The following is a 24,092-nucleotide window of genomic DNA, read 5'->3' as shown; positions in this document are numbered from 1 at the left end:
TGGGCATATGTTAATTTGATGGCCAGAGATTGTGTGGTATGAGACTAATTTACATGGGAAAATTGTGACTCTAATATTTATGAAGATGTAAAAATGTTTTCTATCCTCTAGCCGGGCATTTCTGCCTGCTGCTCAATTTGCCCTAAATGTGGGGCCAGCAATCACCCATCTGCCCGATTCTGTGGCTCCTGTGGTATTTATGTGAAGTCCTCGGCAAGATTTAGCATGGACAACAGCCTGGCTCTCGCTGCTGGACAACTTGGCCCTTTTGTTGAGGTGAGGCCTTCACTGTAATAAGAGCTCGTGCCTGGGGAACAGCCCAGGACTCTGACTTTGTGTACTCTACCTTGGGGATCAACCCGGGGAAAGAGAGCCAAACATGTAGACTTTTCATGTGGGTTTTCAACTAGGTGTGTAAGTAAATTCAGTCAATTTAGGTTTTAAACACTCAAGTGATTTCTTCTGCAGTCAAAGATCTAAGTGTTTATTTGTAGTAGATTGAGCTCTAATTGCATTTGCAAGACTAATATAAATAATGTAATTTGATATAATGTCATGAGGGAGAAGTGGGTTTTTAAAATATGTGAGACAGAATGTCCTTCTCGTGAACTGCTTATGTAGCATACTAGGAACTTTGCTCCTGCTCTTTTATATTTTAGAAAACTTATATCAGGTTTATGAAATCACTTGTAACATTTAAAACAACTGCACATAGTTTAAGGAATATCTTACAGGGTTCTTTTCAGAAGAACTTAATCTCTAACCAGCTTGATATTAACCTTTTATGAATTTCTCTAAGCTATGTGAAGACTTTTCAGATTTCTTCTTAGCTCTACATTAGAAGAATTTGAAGACTGATAGTTCTTAGAATGCACATGCAGTCGGCAACTTTGCATTCCCTTTTAGGGAGTTCATGGCCTTTGTAACCCAGACTGCCACTTATGCATCCTGGGAGTGTCAGTAGCCCATATGACACCTATGAGACCAAGGGTTCTTTCTTCAAGACACTAGACTGCCATCTGCTGGAAACTGATTGTAATATACTAATTTTGTTAGACATTTTCTTCCACTTACCAGAAAAACTGTCCTAATAAATATGCAAATTTACGATGCTCACCATGTGAATGTTAGCCTGTTAGATGCAGTGATGCTGTGCAGTACACAACCTACACAACCTTACATGATGGTCCTTGCAAGTTCCCGTGTCCAGATGCAGGAATGTCTCAGAGAAAATACTGGTGCCCAGTACTTGCATGTGGATGAGTAGTAACTCCATTGGATTGTAGAACTGAGAGGATAGATTTGTTTCAGGCCTTGGGCAGCAAGACAGGGAATATCAGTTCAGTTGATTTGTTGAATTTGATATAGTAAATGGCCAAGCAGAAGAGGCTGGCTTTATGGATCAGGCTGAGAGTTGTTGGGAGAGACAGACCAAGGAAGGTGGGCTGAAAACCTCTTTTAGGTTCAGAGTACAGTTTCTTGGAGACATTTTTACTTCTGATTAGAATTCTTTACTATAAGTAATATGAAGAATTAATGAAATTATATTCTAGTATTTTATGTTTTCTGCCTTGCTCATAGCCCCGATCTGCCTGGCAGCCCCTAAATGTTCCTTTGCTCAGACCTGAGGCTGGGACTCAGAAGGATGTGGGCACACAGACTACTGGCCTGTTCTACCCATCTGGTGCACTACTAGCCAAAAAGGAACTGGAAATGGCTTCTCAAAAGCAGAGGCATGAGAAAATGAGTGACCATAAGCCTCTGCTCACAGCCGTCAGCCCAGGAAGAGGTGAGGGAAAAGGCACACTTTCTTGTCAGGAGGGAATTCCCTCTTTCTCTGAAAGAAAAGTGCATTTTTTATTCCTCTAGATTTATTTCTGTACATAAGTAAATCCCTTTGGGGTGAGTAAATCCCTGGGTGGCTCAGTCGGTTATGACGTCCTACTTCAGCTCAGGTCATGATCTCATGGTTTGTGAGTTCAAGCCCCGCATCAGGCTTTCTGCTGTTTTGTTGGCACAGAGCCAGCTTCAGATCTTCTGTCTCCCTTTCTCTCTGCCCCACCCCCCAACCTCTCTCAAAAATAAATAAACATTAAAAAGAAAGAACTGGGGCACCTGGGTGGCTCAGTGTTAAGCATCCAACTTTGGCTCAGGTCACGATGGCATGGTTTGTGACTTTGAGCCCCATATCAGGCCCTCTGCTGTCAGCTCAGAGCCCACTTTGGATCCTTTGTCCCCCTCTCTCTCTGCCCTCCCCCACTGGTTCTCTCTCTGTCTTTCTCTCAAAATAAATTAATTAATTAAAAAAAAAGTAAATGGGGCACTAGGATGGCTCAGTCTGTTAAGCATCTGACTTTAGCTCAGATCATGATCTCACAGTTTGTGGGTTTGAACCCCGCATTGGGCTCTGTACTGACAGCTCAGAGCCTGCAGCCTGCTTCGAATTCTGTGTCTCCCTCTCTCTCTGCCCCTCCCCACTTGTGCTCTGTCTCTCAAATAAACATTATAAATAAGTAAGTAAGTAAATCAATCAATCAATCAATCAATCAATAAAAGTAAATCCCATTGTTTTTCTTTAGGTAATTTTCCTTTGTATTAGAGCTCATCCTTAAACTTTTAATACTCTGATGTTTTCACTCATAGCTCTGTCATCTAGTCTGTAAATCAAATAATACATATGGATTGCTACTATTATGGTAGAAATGTTGTTAGTCTGTGCCATTATTGCTATCTGCCATTATCTCTCTCTTTTTACCATTCTAAAATTCACCATTGGACCATTTTAGTGTACAATTCAGCGAGAGTACATTAGCAGCAGTATAGAAGCATTACCACTCTTTATCTCCAGAACATTTTCATCACCCTAAAAGTAGACCTGATATTCTTTTTTGCAATCACTGCTCACATCTCACCCAAGTGCCTGGCAACCACAAATCTACTTTCTGTTGTTGTTGTTTTTGTTGTTGTTTTAATGTTTATTATTTATTTTTTGAGAGAGAGAGAGTGCAAGTGAGGGAGGGACAGAGAGAAAGGGAGACACAGAATCTGAAGCAGGCTCCAGGCTCTGAGCTGTCAGCACAGAGCCCGACATGGAGCTCTAACTCAGGAATTGCGAGATCATGACCTGAGCTGAAATCGGACGCTTAACCAACTGAGCTACCCAGGCGCCCCTACTTTCTGTTTTTATAGATTAGCTTGTTCTGGACATTTCCTATAAATGCATCTCCTGTCTGCCCATAAGAAACCAGAAATCCAGACTCATGTGACATCCCCCAAGTGTTAAATTGTGACACCTAGTGAATTCAAATGTGTTTAAACCCTGTGCAGGCTGCAGAAGAGCACAAGGGAGTTTTTGGAGTGATGGAAATGTCCTACATATTGATTGGGATGCATACTCTTGCTGAAATTCAAAATGTATGCTTAAAAGTTTGCTCAATAGGGTTAATTTTAAAAGAATAAAATAGGGGTTCCTGGGTGTCTCAGTCAATTGAGTGTCCAATTCTTGATTTCGGCTCAGATCATGATCTTATGGTTCATGAATTTGAATCCCATGTTGGGCTCTGTGCTGACAGTGCGGAGTCTGCTTGAGATTCTCCCTCTCTCTTTACCCCTCCACTGTTTGCACTCTGTCTCTCTCAAAAATAAATAAATACACTTTTTTAAAAAATCTATATTTTAATAATTCGGGCAACTACTCAAAAGAATGCCAAGAAATACAGTTAAAAAGCTAATGAGAAAATTTAAATACAATTCTAAAAAATATTCAAATTACCCCACCCCCCCAAACAGGAAAGTAGTAATAAAGAAAACAAAACAAATGGGAAAAGTTGAAATCAAATAATAAAATGGTAAGTCAAAACCAAAACATATCAATAATTACATTAAATTTTATGGACTAAACATTTCATTAGAAGGTAACAATTCTCACCATGGATTTCTAAAAAAAGAAAAAATAGGGGCTCCTGGGTGGCTCTGTTGGCTAAGCATCCGACTCTTGATCTCAGCTCTGGTCTTGATCTCAGGGTCATGAGTTCAAATGCCACATTGGGCTCCATGCCAAAAGAAAAAAAAAACCCTCTATGCAAGCCACAGACAATACCTAACTATGTAGTCTAAAAGTAAATACATAGTAAAAAATACACTTGCTGAAATTCAGACTGTATGCTTAAAAGTTATATCTCAATATGGTTAATTTTAAAAGAATAAAATCGGGGTTCCTGGGTGGCACAGTCAGTTGAGTGTCTGACTCTTGATTTTGGCTCAGATCATGATCTCATGGTTCATGAATACAAGCATCATGCTGGGCTCTGTACTGACAGAGTGGAGCCAGCTTGGGATTCTCTGTCTCCCTCTGTCTTTCTTCAAAATATGTTCTTTTGAGATTCTGTACTATTCTATGATTAATCATGTGTAATTTTAAAAATCTGGGAACAAAAATGGAATGTATTCTAGTACGTATTCAAGGTTCAGTAAGCAAAAACCATATAAAGTTTGGCAAACAAACAAACAAACACCTCTCTGAGAATGCATGGTATACTTGAACATTTTTCTTTCTTGGCTTCAGAAGGATTATCCACATGGATGGGTTTCTCTTTTTCTTTAGGGTACTGGAGGAAACAGTTGGATCATATCTCTGCTCACCTCAGGTCTTATGCTCAGAACAACCCTGAGTTCCGGGCCTTGATTGCAGAACCCAGAATGGGAAAGGTGGGTGAGCTCTGAATGGAATTTCCACTCTGAGCTTCGCATGGGATCAGGCTGCAGTCCCCCTCCACTGTCTTCACCTGAAATTGAACTTTGCTTGTCTCCTTTCCCTTTCCTGTCCTGCTTTCCACACTTCCTTACAAGCACTGCCATAATAAATCACTTGCGCCTGTGTCTTGTCTCAGGGTCTGCTTCTGGACACCTGACCTAAGTAAGATAAGATAGTAAATTGTGAACAGTCCATGCTTTTACATTCAATGTGGAGATTCTATGGAGATTCTTGTGGTCAGAGCTAAAAGACCCAGAAGAATTTAGTCTACCCAAATTGCATACTTAAATCCATTCTGTATTAGCAGCAGTGGTAATTTAGCCATTTAATGATACACTCACTGTGTACATTATGTTCATCCATCTCTAGTGCTCATAACAAACCTACAAGGTAGGGATATTACCTTTGTGGCAGCTTTTCAAAATGGCCACAAATTCTTTGTTAGTTTTCCCTGCAAAGGGCAGAGTCCCTGTCCCTGGTAGACGAGTGGGAGGGCTTATGGCAGTTGGGTTAATAACAGAGTGTGGTGGCAGTGGTGCTATGGGACTCCCAGGGTGTGGTCCTCTTACTTGGCACACTGACCCCCAACACTCCTTCTTGGAGCCCAGCCCCCATGCCATGAGAAGCCCAGGCCCCATGCCGTGGCCACCTGTAGTTGCACTGTCTGCAGCCCTGGCTGAACCCGGGCCTGGAGTCATCCTGGCTCAGGAGCCAGACAGACGAGTGATGAGAGCCTGGGTCATTCCAGCCTCTAAACATGCCATTTGGAGTCTTCCCTATGAGGTGTCAGACATGTCGAGCCAAGATAGTCTATCCCTTCTGTGCCCTATGGGAAGCCACCATGAACTTAATAAAGTGGTTGTTCAGTCCTGCTAAGTTTGAGGTGATGTTTTACACTGCAGTAGAGAATCAGAATAAGCCTTATTTTTGACACCCAGGAAAACTGGCTCACAGAGGTTTGGTGCCCTCCCCAGGGCTGCACTGTTGGGTCTCTTGGGGGATTCCAGATTTGAAGCCCCATGCTCTTTCTCTGGCATTACATTGCCACTATAAAGAGACAGCTCTGTGAGAGGACCTCTTCTCCTTGTCATAACACTAGAAGGAACCTTTAAAAATCAGCCTGTTTGATCCTGTGTCACCAAATAGGCCAACATTGAAACTATTTCATTGTCAAGTAGTGTTCAGTTTCCTTTGATAATATGTTTTGGAGTTTTATTCATTGTCTCACCTAATCCAGGGGTCTGCAAACTATGGCTTGTGGGGGAAATTAGGCCTGTTTTGTAAATCCAGTTTTATTGGATCACAGCTATACTCATTCATTTACTTATTGGCCATAACAGCTTTTGTGCTGCAATGGCAATGACCCACAAAACCTAAACTTCTTACTATCTGATCCTTAAAGCATTTGTTGACCCCTGTTTGAGGGAAATTCCTCCTGCTGCTTACAAAGAAAGCTTCTCAACTATGATACTTGGCTCTTGATGGCCAAGGCCTGGTCCCTCAAGACACTCAGCTGATGACATCCAGCCAGGTGGCTTGATTAAACCTAATGTGTTTCTCTGGTAGAGTATAAATGTGGGTCTTGCTTTCTTATCCAGTCTGGCAGTCTCTGCTCTTTGATGGGAACATGAATTTTGTTCATTTACAATTAGTGGAATTATAGATATAGCTAGATTTGTGTCTGCTATTTAGCTACTTGTATTTTATCTTACTTAGTTTTTGTTCTTTTGTTTCTCTTTTCTTGCCTTCTTTTGAATTCATGAAATGTTTGATTACATTTACAGTTTAACATCTCAGGATTTCTTGGCTGTTGCTCAGGACATTAAGTCCCACATGCATGGTTGTGAATTCTCTCTAACGCTTTTTTAAAAGCTTATCTCTGCTACTGTCCATGAAGATGGCTATGAAGTTAGCATCCAGCTGAATTACATTCAAGTATCAAACAAGGTGAGTAAAACTTTCAGAAACTGTTCATTTGAAAATTGACTCAACTAGTAAATTGTAGTCTATAGTCTATTGAAGTTCTTCTTTGTAACCCATGGAAGACATAAGTTCCATATGTTATAAAACTTGACAATGGTCAGTAATTTCATAGGATTAGGTAAATAATTGTGCTAAACCCCAGAGAAACCAGGTTTCAGGCACATAAAGATGTAGTAAGAACAGGAATTACTGCCGACCCTATCGGTCCTATGGTTCTCAGGCTTTTTTATACTCACAGAAGTCTGGGTGTAGATGAAAGACTGACAAAAATGTTTGCCTGTTTGTACTTTCATCTATTTGCCTATAAGAAATAAGCCAAATTTTGTGGCTGTCTCCCTTGATCTGCCTTCTTATATGGTGACCAAAACTTTGCTACAGAGCCTTGAGTGTGTGAAAAACATTAATTGATTCATACTGGCAGCTTTAGTTTCATTGGACAAGAAATCAGAATATACAAAAGAGTAATGAATGGATTGAGAAGGTGGGTGAAGAAGGCCAGGAAAAGCAGGGGAACTAGCATTTTTCAGGCCCTGGCCATGTGCCCAGTAGGGGGCTAGCAGTATCTTTAAAATGAGGACAGACACTTAGGCATTGCCTAACTCAGAGGCTGGGGGTGTGCAGTAGGCTGACACCCACAAAAGTGCTTTGAAGGGCTAAAAGCCATGTTTTCAGTTGTGTGGCCAGAGTAGAGCTTGGGTCAGGGAGGTACTTGAGGAGTAGGGGAATGAGGGACATGAGACAGGGTAGAGGTAGGGGCTGAGTGGTTGCACATAAATTTTAGCTTTAGCGTGATATAACTCCACGAGGAGTATGAAATGTGGGTCAGACCACAAAGTTGTCCCAACTGAGGCAAGAAAAAGAGGCTGTAGCTTCTAGGGTAAGGCAGCACCTGTCTGTGGAGGCAGTTGGCCAGAGAAGGGGGTCATCTCTGAGCTGTTAGCAGCCACTCCAGCTGCTGGGAGGGGTATGCTGATCAGTTAGGGAAAGTGTGTGGGCACCGAGAGCATCTACAACATGCTATCAAGTAGAAGTGGAGGAATTATCCTCAGGTTTAATATGTGTTTTTTCTTAGCTTGTGTGTTCTAGTGTTGAGGAAGTAGAAGGTGGTTCCCTGTGGCAGGAGAGGCAGTCAGGTGAGGGTGGGGCAGGATGCCATGCTGTGGAATCGATCCAGGTGAATACAGAATTCCAGGTCTGGACCATGTACCATCTATCCTAATTTTATAGAGCTCTGTTTTTACCTCATTTTACATTCACAACATCCCTTTGGGGTAGGCCATAATATTTCCACTTTACAGGTGAGGAAACTGAGGGTCAGAGAAATTAAGCAACCTGCTTCTTCCAAGGTCCCTAAACTAGTAAGTAATAGAACCAGGATTCAAACCCCATAGCCCAAGTCTCCCCATCATGCCACCCTAATTCCAAGATATGGAAAGGTTTTAAGCAGGGGAAAGACACTATTACTTACCCAGTTTAGAAAGATGACTGGGGCAGCCACGTGGAGAGTGGACTGGCAGAAACCTGTTGGGATGCCCTCGTGGTGATCCTGGCATATGAAGAGGGGTTGTGGCTGTAACAACAGAGAGGAAGGGCTGCACTGTGGAGCCATTTAAGAGGCAAAATGGACCAAACATCACAGGGATGAGAGGGAGGTGTCAGGAAGGATGTCCAGGTTCAAGCTTGACTGTGTAGCTAGAGCGGTCATTAACAAAGAGAGGAACAGGTTAGCATGGAGATTGTTCCTTCTGTGGGGACACAGCAACCTTGTCATTCACAGTGACTGAGTTTTTCCATTGTCCAGAACCTTTACTTCAGCAAGTCTGTGGATTTCAGCAACCACTTCCTGAGCAATGTCACTGAGGGTGGTAATGGGCCATTTGGCAGCAGATCCAGCCTGGGTGAGTTGTACCCTTACAGTGACTTTAAAATAATTGACCAGGAACACATTGACCTGGCAAGGGTGGCAGGGAGTTGCTTATAATTTTCCAGCCCAACCACACATCTTACTGTAATGTTCCAACCATTTTATTCTTCTGGCTTCTCTGAAGTCAGGGCTGAGATTTTTCAAGGCTTTCACAGAGCTTGGGGAGATAGGTTGTGAGTGGTGTTCTTTGAGGCCTAAAAGCTGTAGCCCCTTTTATTCCTTCCTTCCCACTCACCCTTTGGACTTAGACTGGGATAAATGGCTCCAGGAGTCCTTCTTGTGAAGTTCAATCAACTAGAAATTTCTATGAAAGTCATTTTATTCTTCTGACCTCTTGAGGGGCATGATAGTAGGATAGCTTTTTATGCATGGGGAGTGGCAGCGGGGGGCATTGTTTTGGTCCTCAACTCTTTATCATTCCAGTGAGTGACTACAGCCAGAGCACCTCTGATGTCACTGAAAAAGTCAAGAGGACAAAGAATTTCAAGACCAAAACATTTCAAGAAAAGGAGCAGCTCACAGTACGTGTAGTCCTTTGTCCTCACAGCTGTTTTCTTGGGCCTGTCTCTTTAATGTTTTACTTTGAGATTTTTTAAATGGAGGGATACTTGTTCATTTTCTGTACCTTTTTTTTCTGTGTATTTTTTATTTCATGGATTCCTTTAAAATATGTCAAGATTATTAATTAGAATTATTTTAAAGTTCTCATCAGTTTCCTGAATCACCTCTGTTTCCTCTGGGGTCAGTTCTGCCTGTCCGTCTTTCTGTCTTGCTTTTGGTTGGTCTCAAATATGTTATGATCCTCGGTTGCCATGTCATGTTGACAAGTGAAGGGCTAGTTTGAGTAGCATCAGTGCCTGCCCTGGGTGTGTGGGCCTGAGGTGTCTGTGGAAGGGATGGGCATGCTGTCTCCCCGGAGACTGTTTGGGCGGAAGATAGGAGAATGCCTTGGGGCTCCCTAGTTGCCTTTTCCCTAGAGGTGAGGATATGCTGTGAAGGGCTCTAGAGTGTTTCATTCCTGGATGGGGCTGTCTTTCCTTCCTTGCTTTCCTTCCCTGTGTCATCATAGAGGTCTGGGCCCAGTAATCCCAGTAGAAGCCTTTTTTAGGCAAATCATGAACTCTCTGGAAAATAGTTATCAGGGGTTAAGCAGAGAGCACAGGAGAGAGAAGAAGACACCACCCAGCTCAACCAACTCAACAAAGCCCTTTCCTAGAACACTCATGAATCCAGCCTGTGCCCAATACCTGCCCTCCTTGTTGATTAATTCAGCTTCTGCAAGACTTCCTAGAGGAAACACACTCATATCTCTGGTGTCTTTGACTGATTTTTCTTTGCTTCACTTTCCCTCTCAGTCAGATTCCACCTACTTAATTTTGGGGTGGGGGGGATTTATTTTTTATTGTTAATTTTTTAATCAAAAAAAATTTTTTAATTTACATCCAAGTTAGCTTATAGTGCAACAATGACTTCAGGAGTAGATTCTTTAATGCCCTTTACCCATTTAGCCCATCCCCACTCCCACAACCCCTCCAATAACCCTCTGTTTGTTCTCCATATTTAAGATTCTCTTATTTTTTGTCCCCCTCCCTGTTTTTATATTATTTTTGCTTCCCCTCCCTTAGGTTCATCTATTTTGTATCTTAAAGTCCTTATATGAGTAAAGTCATATGATATTGTCTCTCTCTGACTGACTAATTTTGCTTAGCATAATACCCTCTAGTTCCATCCACATAGTTGCAAATGGCAAGATTTCATTCTTTTTGATTGCTGAGTAATAGTCCATCTTCTTTATCCATTCCTCCAACTAGACATCTGGGCTCTTTCCATACTTTCACTGTTGTTGATAGTGCTGCTATAAACATTGGGATGCATGTGTCCCTTTGAAACAGCACACCTGTATCCCTTGGATAAATACCTAGGGATTTATCCAAATTGCTGGGTTGTAGGGTAGTTCTATTTTTAATTTTTTGAGGAAGCTTCATACTATTTTCCAGAGTGGCTATACCAGTTTGCCTTCCCACCAGCAGTGCAAAAGAGATCCTCTTTCTCTGTATCCTCGCCAACATCTGTTGTTGCCTGAGTTGTTAATGTTAGCTATTCTGACAGGTGTAAGGTGGTATCTCATTGTGGTTTTGATTTGTATTTCCCTGATTATGAGTGATGTTGAGCACTTTTTCATGTGTTGGTTGACCATCTGGATGTCTTCTTTGGAGAAGTGTCTATTCATGTCTTTTGCCCATTTCTTCACTGAATTATTTGTTTTTTGGGTGTTGAGTTAGATAAGTTCTTTATATATTTTGGATACTTTATCTGATATGTCGTTTGCAAATATCTTCTCCCATTCTGTTGGTTGCCTTTTAGTTTTGCTGATTGTTTCCTTTGCTGTGCAGAAGCTTTTTATTTTGATGAGGTCCCAATAGTTCATTTTTGCTTTTGTTTCCTTTGCCTTCAGAAATGCATTGAGTAAGAAGTTGCTGCAGCCAAGATCAAAGAGGTTTTTGCCTGCTTTCTCCTTGAGGATTTTGATAGCTTCCTGTCTTACCTTTAGGTCTTTCATCCATTTTGAGTTTATTTTTGTGCATGGTGTAAGAAAGTGGTCCAGGTTCATTTTTCTGCATGTCACTGTCCAGGTTTCACAGCACCACTTGCTGAAGAGACTGTCTTTATTCCATTTGATATTCTTTCCTTCTTTGTCAAAAATTAGTTGGCCATAAGTTTGTGGGTCCATTTCTGGGTTCTCTATTCTGTTCCATTGATCTGAGTGTTTGTTTTTGTGTTAGTACCACCTAGTTTCAATCTTTGGAATTCCTCTCAATTCCTGATCCACTGATGGCACTCTTCCAGAGTTTCCACAGCTGTTAGAGTTTTGTTTTTAAAAAATATAGACCATTAACATTTAACAGCAGCTTTAGAGAAAGAGACAGTGGGTGCCTTTGTTCAGTTCTCCACCTTGCCTTTCATTTGGTCCTCTTTGGCTGCAGTAGGGAAGACAGATGTGCTTAGCGACAAGCCCAAAGCCTGGGTCTCCACCGAGATGGAGACGGACACATGTCAGTTCTTTCCTCTTCTTTTCGTGAAGCCAGACCCTCAAGGCATCCTCCAGGGTGCACATACTGGTGCCCAGCTTGTATCATGATTTTTACAAAGGCAAGTGATTTCTCACCTCAGTTTGTTTTTTCCCACCACATGCTTTACATGTCATAAACAGGATTCAATTTGGGAAGAAGACCTTAGAATTATATTAACTTTTTTAAACAACCTATTTCTCCCTGGCATTGATTTATTTATGTATTTTATTTATTAAAAAAAATTTTACTGTTTGTTTATTTTTGAGAGAGAGACAGAGTGTCAGCAGGAGAGGGGCAGAAAGAGAGGGAGACACAAAATTTGAAGCAGGCTCCAGGCTCTGAACTGTCAGCACAGAGCCCGATGTGGGTTCAAACTCAGACTGTGAGATTATAACCCAAACCAAAGTTGGACACCTAACCGACTGAACCACCTAGGTGCCCCATTTATGTATTTTATTTAAATCCAAGTTAACATATAGCATAATAATGATTTCAGGAATAGAATGTGGTGATTCATCACTTACATATAACACACAGCGCTCATCCGAGTAAGTGCCTTCTTTAATTGTCCATCACCCATTTAGCCCATTCCCCCACCGCACACCCCACCAGCAGCCCTCAGTTTGTTCTCTGTATTTAAGAGTCTCTTATGGTTTGTCTTGCTCTTCTGGTTATTTTTTATTCCCTTCCCCTATGTACATCTGTTGTGTTTCTTAAATTCCACATATGAGTGAAATCATATGATACTGTCTTTCTCTGACTTATTTCAGATTAGCATAATACCTTCCAGTTCCATCCACGTTGTTGCAAATGGCAAGATTTTATTCTTTTTGATTGCCGAGTAATATTCCATTATATAGATATACCACATCTTCTTTATCCATGCATCAGTCAATGGACATTTGGGCTCTTTCCACACGTTAGCTATTGTGGATAGTGCTGCTATAAACACTGGAGTGCATTTGCCCCTTCGAATCAGCATTTTTGTATCCTTTGAATAAATACCTAGTAGTGAATTGCTGGATCATAGGGTAGTTCTGTTTTTACTTTTTTTTCTATTTTTAAGTTTTTGAGGAAGCTCTATACTGCTTTCCAGCATGGCTGCACCAGTTTGCATTCCCACGAGCAGTGTGAGAGGGTTCATCTTTTTTTATTTTTTAAAGGGGTCCTCTTTCTTCACATACTCACCAATATCTGTTGTTGCCTGAGTTGTTAATTTTAGCCATAAAATTATATTAACTTGTATTGCTTATGATTCCTAATACTCTTGGTCTTCTCTCAGTTTAAGTATAAAGTTCCATAAACTTTAACAATTTTTTAGACTCCACCTGCTTATCCTGTATGTGACCTGAATCCCCCATTGCTGTGTGCCTGTATTTTCTCATTTGTATTTAGGGCATAAGTATCATAAAATAATCACAGCGTTCAGTGGCCCACTCATTCAGTGGTTATTTTGAGCACACATGTATCAGGCACAGTGGGAAAAATAAATTGTGAACAAAAGATATAAAGGTCTCAGACCTCATGAGGTTGACATTCAAGTGCTTTCTAGTATCGTTTTCCATATGGAATGGAATTCAGCCAGAACAAGTATGCCCCCCAAGACTCCCTGGAGGTTTACTTATTAGAGTACATTGTTCCAAGCTACTCACTCTAGAATCGGGGGTAGGGGGAACATAGCCTGAACCTGGCATCTTCTTCCAAAAGGCTCAGAGGACTTGACCAATGTCCTCATCTCTGCTTCCAGAGAGCAAGGAGGGGGTAGATATTATTTTCACTATGCAGACAGGAAAATGGGAGTTCCAGAACCACCCCGAGTCACCCTCAGATCCAGTGACAGAAACACACTGAGAGTAATGTACTGGCCTTCTAGACTGCCTCTTCATCCTTGCAGCAACTGGCATTTGAAATCCCCATTTTAAAAACAGAAAAAAGATAGGGGTGCCTGGGTAGCTCAGTTGGTTAAGCGTCTGACTTCAGCTCAGGTCATGATCTCACAGTTCGTGGGTTCGAGCACTGTTTCGGGCTCTGTGCTGAACGTTTGCTTGGAGCCTGGAGCCCGCTTCAGATTCTGTGTCTCCCTTTCTCTCTGCTCCTCCTCCGCTCGTGCTCTGTCTCACTCTGTCTCTCAAAAATAAATAAATGTAAAAAAAATTTTTTTTAAATAGAGAAAAGATAATAAACGCTTCAGATTTCTGATGATAAGTAAGAGCTTTTAATCCCCAAACAAGAGTTGACTTTATCAGTTCACTCATGCATCAGGGGAGCGTGTTTTCTGAACAGTCATACTTAGGCTGATTCTCAACACTTTATATAGAATGCAGAATGAATTTTAGGATTCATCCATTTGCTTTTCCTAGGAATATCTATTTTCCTTTGTAATAAAACTAGTTGGGGGGGTGTGTGTCTGGGTTTTTGTGAGGTTTCTCATTGCATCCCATTGATACCAGTGTCAGTGTGGTATCCTTCCCCAAGACAAGCTCTACATTAGCTGGATTTATTTGTGTCACCGGCTGTCAAAGACAACACACATGTACTCATGCACACACCTACATGCACATGCTACACACACCTGCCCCGGGGCTCACTTGCCTGTCCCTGGGACTCAGAACTTAACCTTGAAGAGGAAGCGTTTGCCTTGAGGGTTGAGTTCATACAGGTGGGGCAGCAATATTTTGCGGTGGTAGAAATGACCATATTGTCTAATCCTGCAGCCTGAAAACAGGCTCCTGCTGAAGGAAGTCGGACCGACAGGGGAAGGAAGAGTCACTGTGATTGAACAGCTGCTTGATGAGGTGAGTACATCCCAAACAAGTCTCTCTGAGGATTTCAGCCTTGTGTTTCACCTCTGTCTCTTTCACATGGAAGTCTTGTTCAGTATTGGGATGATCACAGGGCCATTTCATTTTAAACACCTGGAAGTGGATTAAATGGCCAGTCAAGAACTTTATATTAATTATTATTGGTTACTAGTTTTTATAGCAGAGAAAATAAACCGAAAAGTCACATGAACCCAAATAATGTGCACAAAGGTGGACAGAATCCCTGTTCTGTGACCCCACATGACCTTCATGTTTCCTAAAGAAGTGAAGTTGTCCAGGTGCCTACCCTCCTGATGAGGAGAGCATGAGTTCTATGCCCCATGACCTGCAGGTAGCTCTGTTCTAGGTCACATCTTGGCTTTCCTGATGTCCTTCTCTTTCAATGTAAAGCATATTTGTTACACTTCCTAGGATGATGGGTGGGTACTGCTGAGAGCAGGGTTTTGTGGCACGTTTGTCCCTTTCCTTATGCTGCAGGGAGCAGATCCCAATTGCAGGGACAGTGAAGAGCGACCCGTTATAACTGTGGCTGTTGTGAATCAGCACCATGAAGCGATTCCGGTTCTCGTGCAGAGAGGAGCAGACACCGAGCAGCAGTGGGGACCGTAAGTAAGACACAGTAGAAGGACACCACTAGGGGCTCCTGGGTGCCTCAGTCAGTTGAGCATCCAACTTTGGCTCAGGTCATGATCTCTCAGTTTGTGGGTTTGAGCCCTGCGTCGGGCTCTGTGCTGACAACGCAGAGCCTGGAGTCTGCTTCACATTCTGTGTCTCCTTATCTCTCGGCTCCTTCCTCGTTCCTGCTATGTCTCTCAAAAATAAATAAGTGTTTAAAAAAATATGTTTTTAAAAAGAACAGCCCTGGCATAGTGTCACAGACAGCTGTGACCTCTCACATGCCCCCTGTTCAATTTGAACCACTCAGCAACCATTTTTTAGCTCATTTGGGCCTTAATCAGAGACTTAACTGCTTCTATTTTTCCAAATCTGGGGAAAGCAAAAATTTTTAAATGGACTATTGGATTGCCTGATTTTTTGTAGTTTTCATAAATGATAAATTTTGTTAACTCACAAATGTATACTGTTGTGGGGCTGGCAAATCCTTCGCCCTTGGGGTATTAAGTGACATTTTCATCATGATCTGAGCTGTTGAGGTGGATAAGAAAGGAGTGGACCCCGTGTATTCCCTGTGGAAATGTATCCATGAAATTACTACAGAGAGAAAACCTTATCCGGTTGTCTCTGGCTGCATCAGCACTGGGGTGAACCTGCACATGTGAGTTCACCACACAATCTGACGTGGCAGGACAGACAGATACCAAGTCCTGTTGGGTGTTCTTGTCACTTCCCTCATCTCAGGGCTGTCCTACCTCTTGAACTCTCCCAGTCTTGTGATTCTGTCGTTCTCATACAAATTACAGTAAAACCTGGGATGGTGAGTAACTTGTTCTGTGAGTGTTCCTCAAGATGAGCAAGCATTTCTAATAAATTTTACCTTGATAAATGAATGATGTCTTGCAATATGAGTTGTACATGACACCGAGTGTCACATGATCACAACTGAGTTAATGGTTCTTTTTTTTTTTTTAATGTTTTATTTATTTCTAGGAGAGAGAGAGAGAGAGACAGCGTGAACAGGGGAGGGTCAGAGAGAGAGAGGGAGACACAGACTCCGAAATAGGCTCCAGGCTCTGAGCTGGCAGTCAGCACAGAGCCCGACGTGGGGCTCGAATCCACGAACCGCGAGATCATGACCTAACCGAAAGTCAGACGCTTAACTGACTAAGCCACCCAGGCGCCCCTTGAAATTCACTTTGATATACAAGTGCTTTGAAGAACAAACATGTTTCTGGAATTAATTATGCTCATACTAACAGACCAAGGTTTTACTGTACTTTGGAAAGGTGGGGTGGAATGTTCCTTGAGAACAGGTTCCATATGTTAACTGCTTCTATCCTGCCAAGCAAGTTGTCAAACTAGAAGTTCTCAAGGGCTTCTGCAGGAATCTGACACTGCTGCCCCCTGAGCTGTTATTGACACAAGGTTGAGGCCCCATCAGAGCACCACGCAGCCAGCACAGGGGGCCAAAATTAAATAGCTTTGCCTCTGTCTTTCTCTGTCCCAAAATTCCCTCTGGTGTTTTTATCAAAAATATATCCCTATTAATTCTTCTGTGTGTGCTTTTATAAGTTTCTGCTGAATAGGACAGCTGTATCAAGACCTGACCCCGTTTTTACCTTTATTTTATAACAGAATGTATGGCACACTTGCTATACATATTTAGTGGCTGGAATTTACTTGCTCACCTTTTCTTAGGATTCACATTCTTCATACTTTGTCAGCTTCTTCATTTTCCCACACTTGTTATTCATAAAAATAATGCCACCTCGTTAAGGTATACTTTATATTTGGACAATTCAGATAAGCTTTTCTTAGAGCACTTACGTATAATGTATGTGGTTGATACAAAATCTCTTGAGCAGACTTTCAATTGATGCTTACGTATGAGGTGTCCTGGATTTATGAAAAGTCCAGCTGAGAGGAAGAAACTACTCTGGACATGGAAGACTTTACCTGTTTTACCTTGGTGTTCCTCAGTTTCCATTCTTGCTTCATTACTATTCTATAAATTGACATTCATCCACACGTGATCCTATTGCATCTCTACTAACTCTCTGCTCATACCGTCTGTCTGAATGGTGTGTGATAGCCTGTTGTCTCTCCCACTGCATTAGCCCAGTTAGCAGAATTTTGGTCTATGGAGTGGGGGTGGGTAGAAAAGCTAGGCCAGAGGTCCTTCCTCAAAATAGAGCACAGAGATCTCTTCTTCCAGTTTAGTTCATGCCAGTGGAATAAATCACATTTTCCCACTGGGAGCCAACTCTACTAAGTCTGGTTTATAATTGTCAGTTCTAAGTGTTGAGACCCGGGTCAGCCTGGCTTCTGCCCCACAGTAGACCTCTGTAGATCCAGGAACATGACCTCAAGGCTCCAACCATTCTACTGCTCTTCATGCACAAACCATGCAGAGATCTGGCTTTCCTGTAAAAGAGGCTCAGTGAATTGTTCCTTAGCAAGCAAAGATTAGAAATCTCTTCCCTGCACACTCCTCCCCCCCATCCCAAGCTTTTTGGGCTAGTAAAGAGAAGCAGCCTAGGTGGTTTCTATGCAAGATAACTCCTGGTGTTTATATTTACAGTATTTGCATCTTTCCTACCAGAATACACTTATATTTGACCCAAAAGGATGGCTAAGAAGTACACATCCTCCACCAAAGCTGATACCTCCTATTGGCAGATTTCAAAACCACAGATTCAAGGTCTCATTAGGAGAGGGGCAGAGCGAAGTGCCATTTGCTTTTGGACAACAGCAGTCCTCCTTCACTGGCAGCTTCAAACACTTCATCCCTTAGCTCTGCCTCAGTAGCCAGGAGGGACAAATGTAACCATCAGTCTGCTTCTTAGAGCTTCAACTGAGGAGATTTATTCTATTAGGCATTTCATGATTTACAAAGAAAGAATGTGCCTTCATCCACCATGATACTTAGATCTGAATAAACAGTTTGAGTTGTTTGTGCATTAATAGTAAAGTTTCTTTAAAGTAAAAATTCACGGGGGAGCATGTGGATGGCTCAGTTGGTTAAGCATCTGGCTTCAGCTCAGGTCATGATCTCATAGTTTCTGAGTTTGAGCCCTGCGTGGGGCTCTGTGCTGACAGCTCAGAGCCTGGAGCCTGCTTCAGATTCTGTGTCTCCCTCTGTCTCTACCCCTCCCCTGCTTGCACTCTGTCTCTGTCTCTCTCTAAAAAAAGAAATATTAAAAAAAATTTTAAGTACAAATTCACAGAACACCACACTGTACCTGCTGTACAAAACATGTTCTAGACGGTCTGGTAATAGAGTACCCTGCTATTCAGAGGAACAAATCTATAGGTGTGACCTCTACTCTGAAGCATGGGATCCTGATAAGAGAGTATTCCATCAAGTGCCATTGCCATGTTGGAGTTACGTTGTTTGAGGAGTGGTGTACAAAGTAGAGTTGGCAGTTGCAGTTCATTACTTCTCCAAACCAAACTGTGGTTATACAGAAAATCTAACCACGCCACTCCCTCCCCACCTAGTAAATGGAATGCACGTTCTCTCAGTTGAGAGGGAGTTACATAGGAAGAAGATCATACATCTATTCAGGAGATGTGGCAACTCCGTGAATATATGCAGGTTCCAATGGTGAATGCCTTATAAAGACCCAGGGAACTTGGTGGTGAAGTGACCCAACAGTTGAGCCCTATGCTACCAGGTAGAAAGGAACGATGAAAGGTAAGGAGGGAGTCGGTGTCATTGGTGTGACTGAGATATCCTTTGTTCGTGTGCCCATAGCATCTGCTATGCATTGCAACTGCTTGAGCAGGAGGATTTTCTTCTCCCCAAACAGGCTTCGAAATACAGCTCTTCATGAAGCGACCCTGCTTGGCCTGGCGGGAAGGGAGTGCATTGCTGCTTTACTGCGGTATGTTCCTGGCCTCGGGGGGAGACCCCTGAGGACCACAGTTATCCCACTGCTGACTGTGATGATTGCAGAAGGCCCAAGTTCCTGAACAGTTAACAGTGAACAGGGGCCACCATCACACCGAGGTTCCCGGAACTGAGGGCTTCTAAAAGCACAATGAAAATATCCACCTCCCCCCTACATGCTTGATTGTAGGACTTTGATGCAATGGGAGCCAATGGCCAAGATTGGCAATTGAACGTGTTGAAATCACAGCCTCTCAAAAGGTCTCAGAGTAGAGCCACCCTTGAGAGTGAGGGTCATGGTGGCCTCTTGGGGACATGTTTAAGGAGGTCGGGCCGGGAGGCTCCCATACTGGCCTCTGTGTCAGGGAAGAGCCATCCTCAAGTTCAAGCACCTGAGTGCTTCTATTCATGTCCATTTCCTTGGCAGATGCAATGCAAGCATCCAAAAGAAGAACACGAATGGCCAGACGGCATATGACCTGGCTCTGAACACTGGGGATGAGATCATCACCTCGCTCTTTGCTGCTAAGCTTGGCCTGGACAACTCTTAGACCCAAGAGCCTGCGCTGGACCTAGCTGCAAGAAACCATCCAGCTCTGGCTGTTCTTTGTTTCTTTCTGAGATGTGTATTTGCGGTTTGGGAATTGAGGTTGAGAGGAATGCAGAGATGTTTTTTTAAATATGACAGTGTAAGCCACCATGTGACCATTTCCCAGTACGTTCTGGATGGTGATGAACTTAACGTATGTTTTTTAAAGGGTCTGTTGCTGCTTATTTTGGAATTTTCTTTTAAATTTATTTTTCAATAGTTAATAATTGTACATGGTTCAGAGCTAAACAGTATGAAATGTTAAGTAGTAAAAACTCTGCCACTCCTGTCCCACACAGCCACCCACGTCCCCTCCTCAGAGGCTCCAATGATACCAGTGTCATCTGTGTCTTTCCAGAAATAGTAGAGGATTACATAAGCACATGTATGTAATATATGCATATGTACATATAGGGTATATATAAAATACAAATATAGAGAACATATATTCTTTCTCTTTTGAGACAAGTACTAGCAAACTACACACCCATCTGATGTTTTACATCTTGTTCTTTTCCTTAATATCTCTTGTAGGTGGTTCCAAATTAGTACCTAAAGATTAAGTTTATTTAAAAACTTTCACTTCTGGTGTGAAGTATTCCTATTGTTGTGGCTTGTTCTTCGGTTGACAAACAAGCCTTGAATAAGCCCATGTGCAAGAATGTGCAATTTTGACTGACTTATTTTTTCAGAATGTGATTTCTGCCTTTGGGTGATAATGCTGCAATCGTGGAGTCCCTAAATAGTTTGTGTTAAAGTCTGTTAGTTTAGAATGATTAACTCAGCACAATAAATAATAGACTTGGTTGAGTGGTTGCTGTTATCACTACCTGCACTTCCTTTCCCACGGCGGTGACAGTCTGTGGGAGGACAGGGGCAGAGTCGCTGGAAGCGAAGCCCCCACGTGGGTTGGGGGGCACTGGCACTGGCTCTCCCTTGTCACTCGGCCAGCCATCTGTGCTGTGGGGGCTACTGCAAGGTAACCAAGGTCCTGAGAGACCCGCGGAGTGGGATCAGGTGGTTTGACGTCAGGGCCGGTTTGCATTGTCGGCCTAGCTGTACAATACGACCTTTCCCAGACTTCTGTGCCTTTATGGTTCGGTTCAGGGTTGGTTGCAAGAGTGACTGCACCAGCTTCCAGATTCCTGAAGTGGAAGTGAAGCCGCGGCCATCACACTAGGAGGCTGGGTTAGGGCACCAGACGCTGCCGCAGCTCACACCCTATGGGCTCCGGAATCGATACTTGGGGAGGAGTGTATGGAGTTCACGACCATTTTCCCCAGAGCTCAGGGAGCAGTTAAGGCCTGGCACACCCATGGGTTCCAGAAACATTCCTCTTGGAGCTCTCAGGGTCACTTATATACCCTGAGTGCAGGGTCCACATCTCCACTGTTCCGTGGGCTTCCTTCCACACTTTCTGGGGGACGGTTCTGCCCTCTACCCAAGCGGCAAAGCACAAACCTGACCTCTCATACCTTTCACTAAAGCCCACCCACAGCACAAATTACCCTTGAGTTTCACTGCTTCAGAATCAAACCTCACTTGCAAACTGAACAGGTGGCTTAAGATGCAAGAACACAGGTTCAAATCCAGGAACTTTCTGATAAAATCCTACAGGGTTATGTAAAACATTACATAAACATTGAACTGCCTGTGTCCAGGAAAAAGAAAGTGAAACACCTGTTCAGGCAGGCTCTTTCTGATTTAAAAATTCATGTTATTTCTCGTCCTTTGTGAAGTTTTTGTGTTTTCCTCATGCCACTGTATCAGGGCCTGATCCGGGAGCAGACGCACCATAGTGATGATGAGTGAGGGGTTATTAAAGGAACAGGGCCACCCGCAGTCGTGGGGGTGAGTGAGGCTGATCGTGGGGCTGGAGCCGCCGGAGGGCCTCCGTGGGGAAGGAAAGGCGGGCGCCAAGTGGGATGAGCGAGGAAAGACGAACCCGCGGGCCCAGTCCTTCCCCCACCCCCCCATTCCTCCTCATGGTCACGGGCGCTTGCGGGAGCTGCTGGCGCCCTTCAGCATGGAGCTTGTACCAGGCATCCCAGCTGGGCTCTCTGGGAGCAGACACCGACATGCCGAGAGATGGGCGACAGAGGAGAACGCACGTTCATGGGGGATTGGCGTTTGTGGAAGGAAGAGGGTGGTGCAGCAGGAGTCGCCCCAGATGCAGCCCTCCCCGCCCAAAGCCAAGCCAGCTGTGGGGCAGGGTGCTGGAGAGGAGGATTGCCCGGGATCCGTCATCCCGCTGTTCCTGGACAGCTGTAGCTCAGTCGCTGGGCGACAGCTGTCCCAGGAAAGCTGTGACTTCAGGCCAGGCAGCTTTCTGAGGCAGACCTTGAAGTTGCTAATGGCTGGGGGCGGCCTGCACTCCCTACCCCAGGTGGTCAGCCCTGCCCGAGGGGCGGATAATGCATCTGTGTGTCCCATGGTCCTGAAGGTCTGACCCTGGCTGCCGGAAGGAGGTCTGGTGGGAGCTGCCTGCATCCACCAGCCAGCTTGCCCCAGGGATGTGAGGGAGGGCAGCAGTGACCCTGATCTCAGAGCCCCCACCCTGCAGGCTCAACTCAGGCCCTGTGGTTAGTGCTCAGGGTGTGGCTGAGCCCCAGATGGGGTGAAAATCAGCTCACTGTCCATTGGCTGGTGGCTCAGGTCACTGTGACCTCCCTGCATCTGGACCCACTGCCAACAACTCCCGAGGCCCAGCCGCTCCTCTTGGAGGATCTGTCCTTGCTTCGTGGCTTCATCCCCACATCCCCACAAGGCTCCAGAGGCCTGGAGTTAGCTATTCCCCTCCTTACCATCAAGGTGAATGCTTTTCCATGTGTTTATTGACCAGTTTTTCTTGTTGATTTGGAGAGGTGATTTATATCCTCTAGAATCAGAGTATAATTCTAGACTCTAGAGCAGCAATATCAAACGGAAATACAGTGCTGTCCACATAAATGTTTTCTATCAGCCAAATTTAGTTTCTGCTGATTCCTAACTTGCTACAATTCCTGATGGAATGAAAAGTGCATGGGGCATGTGGGTGGCTCAGTCGGTTGAGCTTCTGACTCTTGATTTTGGCTCAGATCATGATCCCTGGGACTTGGGATTGAGCCCTGTATCAGGCTCCCTGCTGAGTTTAAGATCCCTGGCCTCTCTCCCTCTGTCCCTCTCCCCACCTTGTGCTTTCTCTCTCTCTCTCAAAACAAACAAAACAAAAACACTGTATGTTAATGATTTTTAGCATCCATTAAAATAAAAATTTCCCCATGAGTGAGTTACATTGATTGTATATGTTTTTGAATCAAGCCTTCATTGCTGGGATAAATATAATACATTCTTACTAAATTCCACTCCTGGATTTTAGTTGCTAGCAATCTGCATGTTATTAAATGAAATTGGCCTCCATTTATTTTTATTTGTTTTGTAACTAGAGTAATGCTAGACTCACAATGTTACAGCCTTCTGTTCCCCTCCCCCCAGCCCCCCAGTATTTTAGAGAGGATTATGAAACACAGGAGAATTATGTGCAGCTTTGATAGAAGGCTTTCAGTGTAACTCGGGGCTTCATGATTTTCAGTCATAAATCTTTGTCGTCTGTATCAGTCAGTTCTCACACCGAGAAGCAGAACTAGGAGGAGATGTGTATCAAGAGACTCATCACAAGGTACGGGCTTAGGCGGTTGTTGGTGCTGGCTGGGCAAGTCCAAAGCCTCCGCGTGGGTGTCAGGAAGGGTGGGCTGCAGCTGTGGCCACCCATGGAATTCCTTCTCCAGGAAGGTCTTCATTTTCTACTTCAGGTCTTTCAACTGATTGAATTGGGCCAACCCAGACCTGCTAGAATGATCTCCCTTTCTTCAAGTCAGCTGACCATGAACTTTAATAGCACTACAAAATACCTTCCCAGCAACACCTAGATTCCTGTGTGAATGAGGACTGGAGCTCAGGCAATTTGACACATTAAAAAAAGACCATAGCAGCCTCTATTACAGTGTCATCGATTATTTCTTCTTTTTCCTACTCTCACTTGAATAAAATCGGTAATACACACATATGTATATCTTGGTTCCCTTTTTGTATAAGGCTATACACTTTTTTTCTGCCAGTTGCATGGATTTTGGGGTCATAAGATTTTCATTATACTTCTTTTTGTTTTTATATTTAGATTTGTTTGTTAACCTCTCATTTAGCCACCACTATTTCAATATGTGTGGAAGTGGAGCCACTAGTAGTGGCCAGAGCCTCACCTTCTGCAAATGCTGGAGTAGTGAGGGTTACATAGAGCTTCACTTTCAGGCAAGTCTGAACCCCTTTCTCCAGCCTCCACCCCATCTGATCCCCAAACGTGACCTCTGAAGGACCAGAGTGACCTAAAATTCATGTCTGCTTCGCTGTCAGATCACTGACCCACCACTGGGACCTTTTCCAGGGTAGGGGAGGGGACAGTTA

The 24,092-nt window shown here is 43.5% G+C and overlaps 1 protein-coding gene across 14 annotated transcripts in view; it reads left to right on the top strand.

Annotated features, from left to right (window-relative positions):
- The window catches only part of DZANK1 (double zinc ribbon and ankyrin repeat domains 1), an 82,209-nt gene extending 58,580 nt beyond the window's left edge, over nt 1-23,629 (top strand). For 8 of the 14 annotated variants that reach the window (XM_039256545.1, XM_039256544.1, XM_039256550.1 and 5 more), the window contains 11 exons: nt 112-276; nt 1,582-1,789; nt 4,604-4,707; nt 6,626-6,700; nt 8,035-8,094; nt 8,538-8,634; nt 9,084-9,181; nt 14,446-14,526; nt 15,031-15,158; nt 18,984-19,058; nt 19,491-20,462. In XM_039256545.1, coding sequence (XP_039112476.1) covers nt 112-276; nt 1,582-1,789; nt 4,604-4,707; nt 6,626-6,700; nt 8,035-8,094; nt 8,538-8,634; nt 9,084-9,181; nt 14,446-14,526; nt 15,031-15,158; nt 18,984-19,058; nt 19,491-19,614 — 1,215 coding nt within the window. In that variant the 3' untranslated portion in view covers nt 19,615-20,462. Of the gene's footprint in view, nt 1-111; nt 277-1,581; nt 1,790-4,603; nt 4,708-6,625; nt 6,701-8,034; nt 8,095-8,537; nt 8,635-9,083; nt 9,182-14,445; nt 14,527-15,030; nt 15,159-18,769; nt 18,869-18,983; nt 19,059-19,490; nt 20,463-23,441 lie in introns of those variants that run through there. The other 6 variants (XM_039256549.1, XM_039256548.1, XM_039256547.1 and 3 more) reach the window with 3 other exon arrangements.
- The last annotated feature ends 463 nt before the right edge of the window (nt 23,630-24,092 follow it).

Source organism: Hyaena hyaena, unplaced genomic scaffold (genome assembly GCF_003009895.1).
Source record: "Hyaena hyaena isolate Hyena2069 unplaced genomic scaffold, ASM300989v1 scaffold_579, whole genome shotgun sequence".
NCBI classification, from domain to species: Eukaryota; Metazoa; Chordata; class Mammalia; order Carnivora; family Hyaenidae; genus Hyaena; species Hyaena hyaena.
This window is presented reverse-complemented; position numbering and strand designations above follow the sequence as displayed.